The sequence below is a fragment of the Falco rusticolus genome, chromosome 7 (assembly GCF_015220075.1).
Source record: "Falco rusticolus isolate bFalRus1 chromosome 7, bFalRus1.pri, whole genome shotgun sequence".
NCBI lineage: Eukaryota > Metazoa > Chordata > Aves > Falconiformes > Falconidae > Falco > Falco rusticolus.
In genome coordinates, this window is record NC_051193.1 from 59,573,128 (window position 1) to 59,586,214 (window position 13,087).

A 13,087-nucleotide genomic window follows, 5' to 3' on the forward strand; every position below is an offset into this window, starting at 1 on the left:
TGATTTGGTATATATATTACTACTGAAATGTTAAGAATTTGAATGCATACCCTGATTATGTGTGTGTTGCCTTTCAGGCAATAGTGTTTGTGGTTGGAGGAGGCAACTATATTGAATATCAAAATCTTATTGACTACGTGAAGGTACGTGCAGTCCTGTTGGTTGTAGTTTATAACTGACTGATAGAAACCAGTTTTAGCAGGTTTTCTGTAACATTTAGTATTTAGAAGATTCAGTCTACAAAATTAGCCTTAACATCCTTACTATATACAGAGTCTGGGGAAAAAAAGTGTGTAAGAAATCTGTAAAAAATGTGGATTATTAAGTCAGACCAACAGCGTTACTGTTTCTGCTATTTTTGCCCATGTTGCACTTTCAAATTGAGTAAATAACGCAGAATGCAGTTTATTTATCTTCATACACACTAACATGGTTGAGAACTGTCAGCAGATATAGCTAACTGAATTAACCTGTCTTCTGTACTGATACCTCAAACACTGTCTGTTTGGCTGGCCATACTGTTTTGGAGTCCTGTCCTAGTGTTCATTTGCTAGTTCCATTTCATAGTTAAGTAAAGCAGCCACAGTACCATAGCCTTGAAAGTAAGGAGCTGCTCAGGATTCTCTAGTTCCTAAGCGTCACGAAAGAGATACTACAACACTTTTTCATCTGCAACTTAGCAATATGAAGTCAGTTCAAAACAAGATCTACAGATAACAGTATCTTATTTTACAACAATCTTACTTGAGCGTAACGTCTGTCATTTCAGAAGCCAACATAATGCAAATGCTATGCTACCTGTCAGAGCAAAGATCAGATTGGCATCAATATCTACGAATTTATTATTTACCCACATTTAGAAGTTTTCACTCACGAGTTAAAGGAAGCTCATTCTTGATATGCTGCATCATTTGAATCTGTGTAGAAATCATAAGAGGTGTCGTATGCACAAAGAAGGAAATACATAACTGACTCTGTAATGCTGGTATAACAGATTTAATTTCTCTGGTTCCAGCTGGCCAGCCTAGCAGAACACAGGTATACCAAAAATTAGTGGATGGAGAAAAGTAACTACATCATTACAGTTCTTGGGGAGCAGGGCTGAGATTCAAGCAATTTCCAGGAACAAAAAATACAAAAGGAATCTTGATAATTTATTACTCACTTTGAAATTTAAGAGCAGCAGCATACCATTCTTCCTGCCTGATCTTAACCTTGTTCACGGTACGATCACCTGTCCTGTGGCGGACTAGATTGAGGTTTTCCACACAAAAGAATAAATAGGGAGCATTAGTAACGGAAAAAACACTTCTTCCACAGAACTAGCACATGAAAGTGTTATGCCCAGGTAAATCTTGAAGAACATAAAGCCAGAAAGTGTGTGCCGAGTTGTTTTCCCCTCTAACTGGCAGCCATTTTTGAACGCAGCTGATCTGGATAGGGGAAAAGAAAGGAAGAGGAATTTAAGTTAGAGTAATCATTTAGGCTCAGCTTAGCACTTAATCACTATTATTGATAGCCAATTATAGCATTCAGTGGGGCATCTGCCTGTAGCAGAGTACATTGTCAAACCTTTGGCTTGCTCCTTAGCTTACCCAAAGCCACTCCAGGTGCCCTATCAATTCAAAAGATGCCCAGCAACATGTGTGTTTGTGATACATATTTGTTACTTCCTACTAAAATAAAACTCTGGAATCCCCTAGAGGCCAATGCACTTCTCTGATACACAGCTGCATACTGACGAGTGTTTGCTGTGTATGCATCCATGTATAGTGTGTATATACAGCACATTTGTATGACGACAAGTTAAACACTTGGCACTTCACACAGAGTGGCAGGAAGCTGAAGTTTCTGAGGAATAAGAGGGCAAACAGGAGGTCATTTGGTAAAAAAATGGAGAGGACAGAAGGAACTGAAAAATACAGGAATGGTAACATGAAACCTTACAGAGAGTCAGAAGTTGGATGTAGTTTTTCTTCTTCTGGAAGCCATGGACAGAGGTTTCTTCTTCATCAGTTGTCACAGCTGAAGGCTGCTCTGAGTTTCTCCAGACTGTGCGCTTGGTCAGCGGAAGATGACCTCCCAAGAGGGAAGATTCCCTCACCTTTATGCCACTTAGCTATTTGCTCTTGAAAAACCAAGAAAGGTTAATGAAAACCCTAATTCCACCTCCTGCCCTCTGAAGACTTGTCTGCCTCTCCCAGGTGACTCTTCCAGGCTTATCCAGTAAATTTTATTTTTCCCTGTGGTACACTTCCAGCATCTGTTGTTTCAACAGATGTAGCATATTAATTATTCTAATATTCAAGCAGTCTTTCTCCAGAATAAAAAGAGAGAAAAATCAACAGCTCTGTTCTTGCAAGCAGATACCACAAAGATTTTATTCACTGCTTTATTTTTCTAAGCACTATCTGTTTTGCCAGTTTGCCTCTGAAAGCACAGAGAAAGTATTTTAAGGCTTTCTAAAACAGGAAGTGATGTTCATGCAGCTTTTGATATTCTGGGATTTTTTTATAGGAGAATTAAGAGGAACCCTCAAGTCCAATTATTTGCAGTTCTGTGCTAGAATGGACTATCTCACATTGTCAAAAAGCAAATATTTATAATGTTAGTGAGGCAGATTATGCCTTAAGATAAATATATTGGCCAAGCCTCAGTTCAACATGCTGAAAACATGTCATCAAAATTGCAAGCTATTGGGAGCCTCCAAGTGGAGACTAGCACACTGCTTGTACAAAAGAACTGAGCATGTCCTTTAATTTCCTTTTGTAGATGGTTAGGAAGGTACTGCTTGGTAATCTGTTCCAGTCTACCTGTGACATACATTATCATTTATCACAAGAAATTTAAATCCAGCATAGTTTTTCAGTCGTGAAAACATACTGGACTTTGAAGGGTACTGAGATTATTTTTTAAATTTTTTTAGATATTATGCAGTTTCATCTTGGCTCCAATAATTATCTGGAGATAGTTAATTATTTATTCCATTCAAAGAGCTCTTTAAATAAAAGCATACATGTTTTAAAAATCATACTCTTAGAAGTGTATATATGACAGAAGTGTACATTAATGTGTTTTAGAGCTGCCTGGAAGGCAGCAGTCCCATTTCACAATTATTTGTATAGTTTAAATTATTTATTTTGGTAGTAGACAGAAACAAATGCTATCCAGTCATATTTGTGAAAGTGCAATTTGTCAAAAGCAAATCAATCCCAAACCTATTCAGGCATCAAGATTAAAAAAACCTGGCTTGAAATGTGGGAAGATGCAAGCTTAAGTTCCTGCTCAGTGACAACAGCTTATTACCACAAACCACTCAAAATCAGTACAGATGAGGACTTGAACCAGGATTACCATCTCCCTGCTTAGCGTGCAACCACCAGCTAGGGACTGTTCAAATCTGCTTCTGTTACCTTCTGCTGAAACAGCACACAATTGGTAATATATATGAAACAAGATCATTCTGACAAGGCTTATGTTCCTATTTTTCTCTTTAATAAGTAAGTTTTACCTAACTAATTACAGGCAAACGCAAAATAATTTTAACAGTGAAACAGATTTCTCAAGCCTGTGCTTGAACTTTGAAGAGCCATAGGATTATTAGCCCAGCACTGGAAATAAACTTAATCTCAAACTATGTATTACTTAAACCAGTTTTCATTTCCAAAATGCTAACGTAACACTTTGGTAGCCTTACTATCAAGTGAATACTGTTAAACTAGAAACTGGGTTTATTATGCATCCAATTAAAATCAAATATAATGTTGTATTTCAGAATCCCCTTACAAAAAGAGGGCTGGTTTTAACATTATCATATGGAAATGAATTACAGCTTGAAGTTTTTGGGCTCAAACATAAAAGAAACAGTAAATACGTTGTTACTGTTCTTAGCGCAGGGTTGAGTTGTTTTCAGGGGTAGGTTTTGCTCAAGTATAGGTACCTCAGAGAACGAAGCATTCTAATGCGTATAAATGTGTAAAATGCCCCATTTTTTCCACTTTCCTTCTGCCTCTGGTCTCTTTTCCACTTCAGTTTAATCACAGGGTTTTTCCCTATAGTGGAACAACTGTTCTTTTTCCAGCTGAAAGTGCAAGACTTCAACATCATCAAGTTTTGGTTTTGTTTTTTTTTTGTGGTATACAATTAGTTTAAGCCATTTCTGCTACTCTGTTAAACACCTGATTTCTTCCTGTCTTTTCTTTTCTTAGGGTAAACAAGGCAAACATGTCCTGTATGGCTGCAGTGAACTTTTTAATGCTACACAGTTTATAAAACAGGTAGGTACTTTTGATAGACTAATATTTATTACTGCTGTAACTGTGTGTTGACTTATTTACATCTCCCCATGGATTTTTACAAAAAAAAACAAGCTTAATTTGTGAAAGATTAATACATATTCCTGTTGTCTGTTTTCACTTGATTGAAATGGAGGTTAGGAGTCATTATTTTTAATCAACTTTTGAAGACCTGTATTGCCAATGTGAGTTCACAGGTAATACAGGTGAACCAGTTCATAATAATTGCCTTACCATAAATCCTAATGAAAAAAAATGACCCAGTTCTTTCACAAATAGCATGTCTTTCCAGGCTATTCTAGCAACTTTTTACAAGTTAAAAACAGCTGTTCCAACTGTGATCTTTTAATCTTTGTCCTAAATTCTGCTATTTATAAACGCTGGCCTAGTGGGAGCTTGACATAGTCCATACCTATACTAAAAATCAGTCTTTAACTGCACTAAAAAACATTATAATCGCCATTATTTCTCTATGCCTCATTCCAATACAAATGCAAAATAAAAATTATTCACAGTGGTCAGCAAATAGCAGCCCTTCAGTAGCTGTCACCACCTATGGTATTGCTTCCTACCAAGATGAGAATAAATTGTTATTTAAAACTACATTTTAAAGAACTAAATTAATTTTTGCTGCACTTGAAGGAGACAAATGGTACTTACCAGCATATAACTCCTCAGTCAGCTTAAGGCACTGTTTTGTTGACTTGACTGCAGATGCTGTACCTTTACCTCTGGATTTATTCAGATCTGAAGATGTGAAGCTCCGATCCTCTCCTGTGAGGGCAGGGATTAAATGTTCCATTACCAGCATATTTTTAGTTGTAAGAGACAAACAAAGCTTATAGGACAGAAATATTTACTGTGTGAACTAGCTATTAGTTTGACTGAAAGAATAAGATTAGCAACCTAATGGTTTTCTGTCTCTTCATCTTTAGCTGTCCCAACTTGGCCAGAAATGAGACTGAAACACCATTACCCGGATGGCAGCCTGACAACAGAGAATTGCTACGACTTTCAGATATCTTCATTATCTATAATTTTGTCATTATATTAAAACTTAAACCCATTTCATTAATACAATAACTTTTAAGAAAAAAGATCTGTAATTAATATGGTGTATATCAACATTTCGGAAATAAACCTTAAAACCTACTATATTTTTGGTGGGGGTCAGTTTCACATCATTAAATGCAATATTAGCGAAGTTACATGACAGTGCTGGCTGAAAAGCATAGCATTTTCAAGTTCTTGTATATAGTTTCTGTTACAGTTAACAAAGCAATAGCTTGAAGAAAAGGTCAAGTCTGTCTTTAGGAGATGTGTTCTTCTTGAAAGCCAGACTATCTTTATTTGGCAAAATTGAAAAGAACAAAACTGCCTTTTAGGACGACAGACAAACAGCCTTAGTGCAAGAGAACTACTACTTCTGGTTCTTACCCTTTTGTTTTACCGAAGTCGTCGTACTTAGATTTGTGCAGTCTTTGCTTGATGGTCCAAAGATGTACTTGAAGATACCTTCCATACAAGTTTCTGAAGCAGTAACTTTGCTTTTCTCTTAAGAGAAAATGGCTTGTCTACACAGTCACAGTTTCAAACTGTAAAACTGAAATCTTTAATAATTTTCTTCTGCACATTTTATTGTAACTGCTTTGACTGTTATGTTTGGGAAGAAACCAAGTCATACTTGACAGAACAGCTCTGAACTGTTTTACAAGCGCATATTTAAAATAGAGTTTTTAACAGTTGCATTAGGTAGGGGCGGTTTAGTAGTTTAAAGAATCTCATGATATAATTAAGTTTCGCCAGTAACGAGAGGTCTGGAGAGTGCATATGGGAACTGAGAGAAAGTCACAAAGTTTCTTTATAGATGTAGGTCTCTGCCTCTAGAAATGTTCTCTCTGGAAACAGCACTGCTACTGGTGAAGCAATACTATGTCTTCAAAATGAGGTCTAACACTCAAAAGGTGAAAAGAACACACTTGTGGGTTTATTAACAAACTGAGATTGTAAGAATTACTAGCTTACTGTAAATTTTTCAGCAGTTTTTTGTACTGTTCTTCAATGTTGAATGTTAATTTTGCTTTAAGGCAGTATTTTCCCCAGCTAGATTTTTTCAGAACATCTATACAAGAGATGCAGTTGATCTATTCCTTAAAAGTACCACAGTAAAAATATGTGTAATCTAGACCATGTTATCAAAAGGTAGTAACGTTATTCTAATATCTCAGCTGAGTGTTGTAAGCTACTCCAGACTACTGCTATAAACTTCGGATTTTGCCAAGTCAGTATATTGTGGCACTACTGACACAGCAAGGGCTCACTCTGCCAAATGCATTTTTTTATTCTAATTCCATATATATAACCACATTTGTTAGTAAAAACAAGGTCAAAGCACATTTGGAAAAGAAAATTACATTTACGTTGTTTGCTGCTTCCTGTGGGAGTTAGTTCCAGGAGCTTGAATAATGCATCCCCAAGCAAACTGTGCCTCCTATGTAAAGATCTTTAGCCTTGCAGCTGACAACCAACTTTGAAAAATCTGCCAATAGCTTTTTGTCCTGGTCTTGACCTTGCTTATTTGAAACAGGAGCACTCCTAAATCACAGCTTACAGAATCCGCTATTTCAGTGAACTGTAAAGATACCATAAATTGGTGTCTGTGTTCAAAAACTTGATTTGCAGCTTTTACACCGCCTCTGGAGACAGGTTTCATTTGTGCCCAGCTTTCTAGCTGGATCTTCAGGTCTGTTGTGTGAGCATGCACTGGTCAGTTCAGATTTTGGTTTTTTAAAAAATTAATAAATACAATTCAAACACACTTCTCTTTCCTCTCCAAGCTAGTTTTCTGGGTTTGTTGTATTTATAGCCCTAAAGCTCTCCGTTGCCATTAAAGTCTCACATTTACCACTTTCTGTAACAGCATACTCATCATCCTTCCTCCCTTCTGGCATGACCGCATTTATGGTGTGCTGGTTTTTGTTACCTGGCCCTTTTCCCTGAATACCTATGTGGAATCAGGAACGTGGAATGCTGTACAAGAAGTCTCCATGGTTCATCTGGAGGCAAACAACGCCAGAGGCACGCTGGCTCTTGGGCAAGCTTATTCAGTTCATAGCCAGTCACTATGCCCTTCACATCCTCAATGGTCCCTCAAAGGCCTGCGCTTAAAGGAGAGGTTATACCTGGCTCAGCAAGTCTTTTAATTAAAATAGTGCCAGCAGCATTCGTGTTGCTAATAAATATTTTAGGTGGCTGCATGGAGGACCAGGGAGTTTTGGAACTCTCCGAGCCTCCCCTTTGTTAGCAGGCCTCAGGCAGGGCTGGCGGGCAGGGCAGCCCCAGTGTCACCCTCTAGCGCAGCAGCTCCAGCCTCCAGGTCTCAGGACTGGCGATTCCTCACCGGGATCTACCTGCCCGTTTAGGTAAGTAAAAGCAGCACAAGGCTGAGTGCCAAGTGCCACACTTGTTCTCGGGAAGAAGGGAAGCAGTCTGGTCTGCAGCTGTGGAAAAGTGGTATATCTGTCTTTCAGGAAGTATAGACAAACCTTACAAATGGTTGCATATACTTGGCACTTAAGAATTAATTCAGTTTGAAACAATAACCTTTCGCTTGGCTTTCTTGTTTTAAGTTGCAGATTTTAGAATATTTAGATGGCCATTTTGCAAATTAATGATTGGTTTAGTGCTTTTGGGGTTTCAGAATAAGACGCTTTTAAAGAAGAAAAATAATAAAAAAGAAACAATTAGAATGAGGAAAAGAAACCTCTGGAGACGACCACTTGATTTAAATGCTAGTTTAACACCAGTATAACATTATCTGATTCAAATCAATATTTCATCCCTACGTTAAAAACAAATTTTGCTAGGTTTGATGGTGTTTACATAGGTCTGAATGGAATGTAAAATAGCAGCTTTTTTCCCAAAACTCATAAGTACTTCAGATAATAGGAACACTGCTATCACTTGCAGTTACAGAGCCAATACTGCTATGCATACGAAGCTCCATGACTAGAGCTGAAAAAAGTACAGCACTCATCTTTTCAGTCAAACAATACAGTCCGAAATTGCTTAATTGTTAGGCCAGTGTGTTGACTGAAGCAATCCTAAACAGTTTATGAGTAAGTACATAGCAACTAACTCCAAAACTATCACAACCGAGTTCTTCAGATCTGAAATAAAAGATGTTGGGCCAAAACCTCCTATGCCTTGTTTACTGACAGTGGAAAGCTCTACTCGCTCTCTTTGGTTGGATGATTCGTTAGTTGTTACTCATTGCTGACAGATGGCTCTGGCTCCTAGAAAGGCAAGCTTGGTCAGTGTTCTAGCGTTACAGAAAAATTAGCCACAGTGACGATGATTTCTCTGTAACTTCAGAGATCAGAGAAGATGTTAATAATTTTCTTGCAGTGAATCAATAGATGATTTGACCCACTTCTGTTTTATCTGGAAATGGTTTAGTGATGCTACTCTGTGTAGAATTCTCAGTCATTTTCAGCAACATTCAAATATATTCTGCTCCTTAGTCATAGAATCATTTAGGTGGAAAAGATGCAGTCATATGCCACTGAGACATGCATGCCGTCCTTCAAAGTTGTCCAAAAATCTGCATCTTTAATCTACCAACGCATCATAATTTTCTTTCTAAAATTATAAACCCTTTGGTAGTTCAACTGCCACAAGAATTTGAAATTTAATTATAAACTTTGTAGCTTTCCCTTTATCTGCCAGTGTCTTTCCCCTTCTCAAAACCAAGCAGGACCAAATTTTACAGTTTTAATTTTTTTTTTTAATTTTAAAATACCTTAAACATATCCCAGCTCTTTCTCATAATTGCATAGGTTGGCTTTCTTCGTCTGGCAATGGAGGAGTGATCTTTATCCTGTGAAATGAGACACATCCCCAAAAGCCTCAAGTCTTATCAGTCCCGAGTCCTCCCGTCTCACATGTCTGCTTTCCTATTTTTGGCAATCTAAGGGGTAGATCATGTGTATAATTTTCTTTAGAAGTGGTGTTTTTAAGGAATTTGGAACAGTAAATAATAGTTACCTTGCATGTCCACAGAGTTCCTATTTGTGTTATGTATCTATCATGATAATAAACGATGAAAATTAACCTGGATGGAAATGAAGTGCCAGAGAGTGTGTAGCTTCCATTAGCAAAAATTGGCGTGGATTCTTTCCGTATTTGCTGGGATATTTTGGTTTGGGTTTAGTAGTAATTACTTGATAGGAATAAAATTCTCCATCTTGTTTCCTATAGTTAAAACCATTCCCCCCCGCTTTTTTTCTCCCTCTCCCCAAAAAATTAATGATACCTTCCCTCTTCATATTAGACCTTCAAATATTTTCAAATTATACTGAAGATTTAGTTTTAAAAAATAAAGGGGTTACTTCTACCTCTTTTGGGGGAGTAAAATTACTCGGGTCAACTCAAATAATTTTTGTGTGGTGGGCTTTATTAAGCCGTTTGATTTATTCCCTGAAATTAACTAGGACCAGTTGTACAGCCAGCTACAATGGCAAAGCCTTCCCAGTTCTTACTGCATCTTTTACAAGGAGAATAACTGCAGCACCTCGTATAAGGTGTCAAATTTGGCACCTTATACATGAATGACATCAGGAGCCCTGCTCTGAAACATTTATTACACGCAAGCATATGATTTAAAAATAGAATCCAAGCATTCCATCTCAAATATGCCTCTCAACAGACTTTTTAAACCATAAATTGACACAGTTTTTATCAAACGCAAATAACTATGCTTAGACACTTTTTCAAGACCACAAATATGAACTGTATAAAATGGATTGAATAAGGGCAACATTTTCTTCCATCTATAAATCCCATATGATCAGTGTCTTCCTACTTGATTTAGTTTGTCCTTTTATGCAACAGTGGTTTCTGCTATGTGTCTATAACAAAGACTATCCGATCAGGTCACAAAACCATACCAGAGAGAGGTAACAGCTGAAGATAATGGATTATGACACAAGATGTTTCACAGGCAGGCACACGATTTTTTGTCTTGAGCTTGTGTATTAACAAAGCTAGCTGTTGTATTGCCAGTTTTGCTAGCACTGAAATAAACCCTCTCTTTTTATAAATGAATGAAGTGAAACACTGCTGGTGCAATAATTTCTTCAGATTCCCTCGCCAATATGTTCCAGTCCTCTCAGAGGATCTCTTCTGCTTCATTTTCCTGGGATTGTTGACAGCTAAACTACTGAGCTCCAGCTGGGATGTGAATTCACCCTTGAACTAGAACATCGATCCGTTTCCCATAGAGCCATCACCAGCCCCGGGCCCTGTCCATTCAGATATAGTTTGAACTGGTAACTCACAGTGAAAGACACCAACTCCTAAACATCACAGTCTGTCCAGCTGCAGTACTGAGGACATTATTTTTCCTTCCCAGTAAACAAAGCTTTGGTTAGCCAGCCTTCCCTCACAGTAACCACTCTCCGATGAGTTCTTTGAAAGCAAACGCCACGAAGATAAGCACTGCTACACAGGAAAGGTAACTATATAAACCTACCCTCTGCGGTTTTCGTATTTCCATCAGTCTGGAAGTAACCTTTATCAGAGGGGGGATACGTGGTAGTTGGCAGGAGAAGAGGGAGGAAAAACACACACATAAACTACTGGAATTCCTCTAGGAGTAAGTACCAAGGAAGACAGGCACTTGCTTTGTAGACCCTCACTGTATGTTGCAGGGCTGTTGTGCAACTCTTACTGGGAAATTGTACAAGTCTGCTTAGTCAAACCATCAGCGAAAACCTGATGAAAACTGATGTAGTTTTATAATTGCGGCAGTCAAACCATGAACACCAAATCCCTGATGTTTTCCAAATTCTTTTTCCTTCTCTAGGTGTCATTAATAATTTGTTTTGCTATTCTGCTGGCGTGGCCTCCCTATGTGCCGTCTCTATCTAGTCAAGATCTAGGCTGCAAGTGCCAAGCTCACTAGAATCCCAGCCAGGCTTTCTACAGGGCCTCAGAAGTTCCAGTGTCCCAGCAGAGACAAGGATTTAGCCCCAAAATGCTCGTATTGATACCTCAAAGGAAACAGCTAGTTCCCTTCCCAAACCCACAGAAATATTTGTACATCTAAAGTTCCTGAAGCAAAAACACATCAGGTTTAGAAGAATCTTTTGGCACAAGATGACTTTGCTTTCTGTTACCTATTTCTAATAAACACTCATTTCGGGAATGAAAACAGCGCTATGAAAATAAATGCAACTCTGGCTGACTTAGATCCAGAAAGGATGAAACCTGGACTGCATTCTTTGGAAATTTTTCACAGTAAGAAATCAAGGACAAATGTCTCTATCATTTAGTTACATATTTTGATGCTGTTCAGATATATATATGTATATACACATTTTCACAATGACAACAGAAAAGCTAAATTACCTCAAAAGGTATGCGCCAAAAGGCAGTCTTGCTCTAGCCGCCTCCTCCTTTTTACTGAAAAGTATTACATTAAAGGGATCTCATTTTATTCAAGTGGGTTTATTGTTTTGCTAAAATGTACCCTTTCTATACACAGTATTCCAATTTCTCTGATCGTGGCTAGTGCTCCTAAATGTAAGATTTCCACTTCTGCAGCTGCTCCCTGAAGAAGCCTGTAAGTGAGCAGCCACTGTGTCCAGGTCCAACTGCTCAGACGGGTTTGTTGATTTTGGATTTTTTTTCCCTCCTCACAATGGAGGGATGGAGCGGGATGGCAGGACTGACTGCAATTTGCAGACGCATCTTGATAACCATCCTAGTTTCCCTTGCTTATTGGAGAACAATTCTGCCTGCGTCCACCAGCTCAGCGCACGGCCTGGATCTCAGCTTGCAGCACAGATTGTCTATGAGAAGGACCCCAGGGCCGCTCAAACTCCAGCGCACCTGAAGCTTGAGGAGCAGCATTCAGCAAGGCACAGCGCCGTGGCCAGAGCTCACAGAAAGCGTTGCTGCCTGGGTAAGGAACTGGAATCAGTGAGGGCCAGGAGGATCTATGAAAGAGGCAGGTCCAGATGAGCCACCTTCCTTCTCCCAACTGGACGCCCAGATCAGAAGGTGTTGCGGTAACACAAGCAGAAGGATAGGAGCCACCTCTTTCCCTTGCTCCTCTCTCCTACCAGAGGAAGATGGACAGGAGAAAAGCAGGGCACTGAGCCATGAACCTCTAGTGACCATCTATGCTTGGTAGCATCTGTCACCAAACAGAGCCAGGAGGGAGACTCTGGCATCCAAAAATCACATCCTGCTGAGCCAGGAACAAGACTGGGGACACACTGGCATTTGTCACTAGAAGAATCAGCTATCAGGGAACTGGTGAATAAATTCACATATTTAGGCACAGTACTGAATACCAGGAAAAATGAATGCTGCCTACCCAAAGAGTATTTGCAGATCTGTTGTCAACAGAAGCTACGAGCACAAAGAGAATGCGATTCAAATGACCGCAGGTGGCTCTGAGATCTGGCATGTTGTTTGGTGCCATTGTACAAAACTTTGCAAGAAGTATACAAAAGATTTAGCGGTTTGGCAATAGATCACCATTAAAAAAAAAAAAAAAGGTGAAGATTAAAACCTTTAGGTTGATCCTACTGTTCCTTTATTGGAAACCCTGGTTTGGAAAGGAAACAAAACCTTAACTGGTTCCACGTATCAGAAAGAAGCTAGCTATAAACTAAAATCAGCTTTTGCTACTGATACCAATACAGCTGTTTTGACAGGAAGCACAAGAAAAAAATCAGTTTATGCCACTGGGCAGTCCTGCAACGCATACAATCAGCTTCCCA

The 13,087-nt window shown here is 38.7% G+C and overlaps 1 protein-coding gene and 1 long non-coding RNA gene across 4 annotated transcripts in view; one reads left to right on the forward strand and one right to left on the reverse strand.

Moving 5' to 3' along the window:
- The window catches only part of SCFD1 (sec1 family domain containing 1), a 54,947-nt gene extending 49,495 nt beyond the window's left edge, over positions 1-5,452 (forward strand). Inside the window, exons 23-25 of the mRNA XM_037394393.1 lie at positions 78-143; positions 4,209-4,277; positions 5,231-5,452. Of these exons, the coding sequence (XP_037250290.1) occupies positions 78-143; positions 4,209-4,277; positions 5,231-5,254 (159 nt within the window). The 3' untranslated portion in view covers positions 5,255-5,452. The remainder of the gene's footprint in view (positions 1-77; positions 144-4,208; positions 4,278-5,230) is intronic.
- The window catches only part of LOC119151050, a 54,771-nt gene that overhangs the window by 10,755 nt on the left and 30,929 nt on the right, over positions 1-13,087 (reverse strand). For 2 of the 3 annotated variants that reach the window (XR_005105284.1, XR_005105283.1), the window contains exons 5-8: positions 4,956-5,069; positions 1,948-2,128; positions 1,596-1,851; positions 875-1,433 (exon numbers count right to left, since the gene is read on the reverse strand). This is a non-coding gene — a long non-coding RNA (uncharacterized LOC119151050). The remainder of the gene's footprint in view (positions 1-874; positions 1,434-1,595; positions 1,852-1,947; positions 2,129-4,955; positions 5,070-13,087) is intronic. The other variant, XR_005105282.1, reaches the window with a different exon arrangement.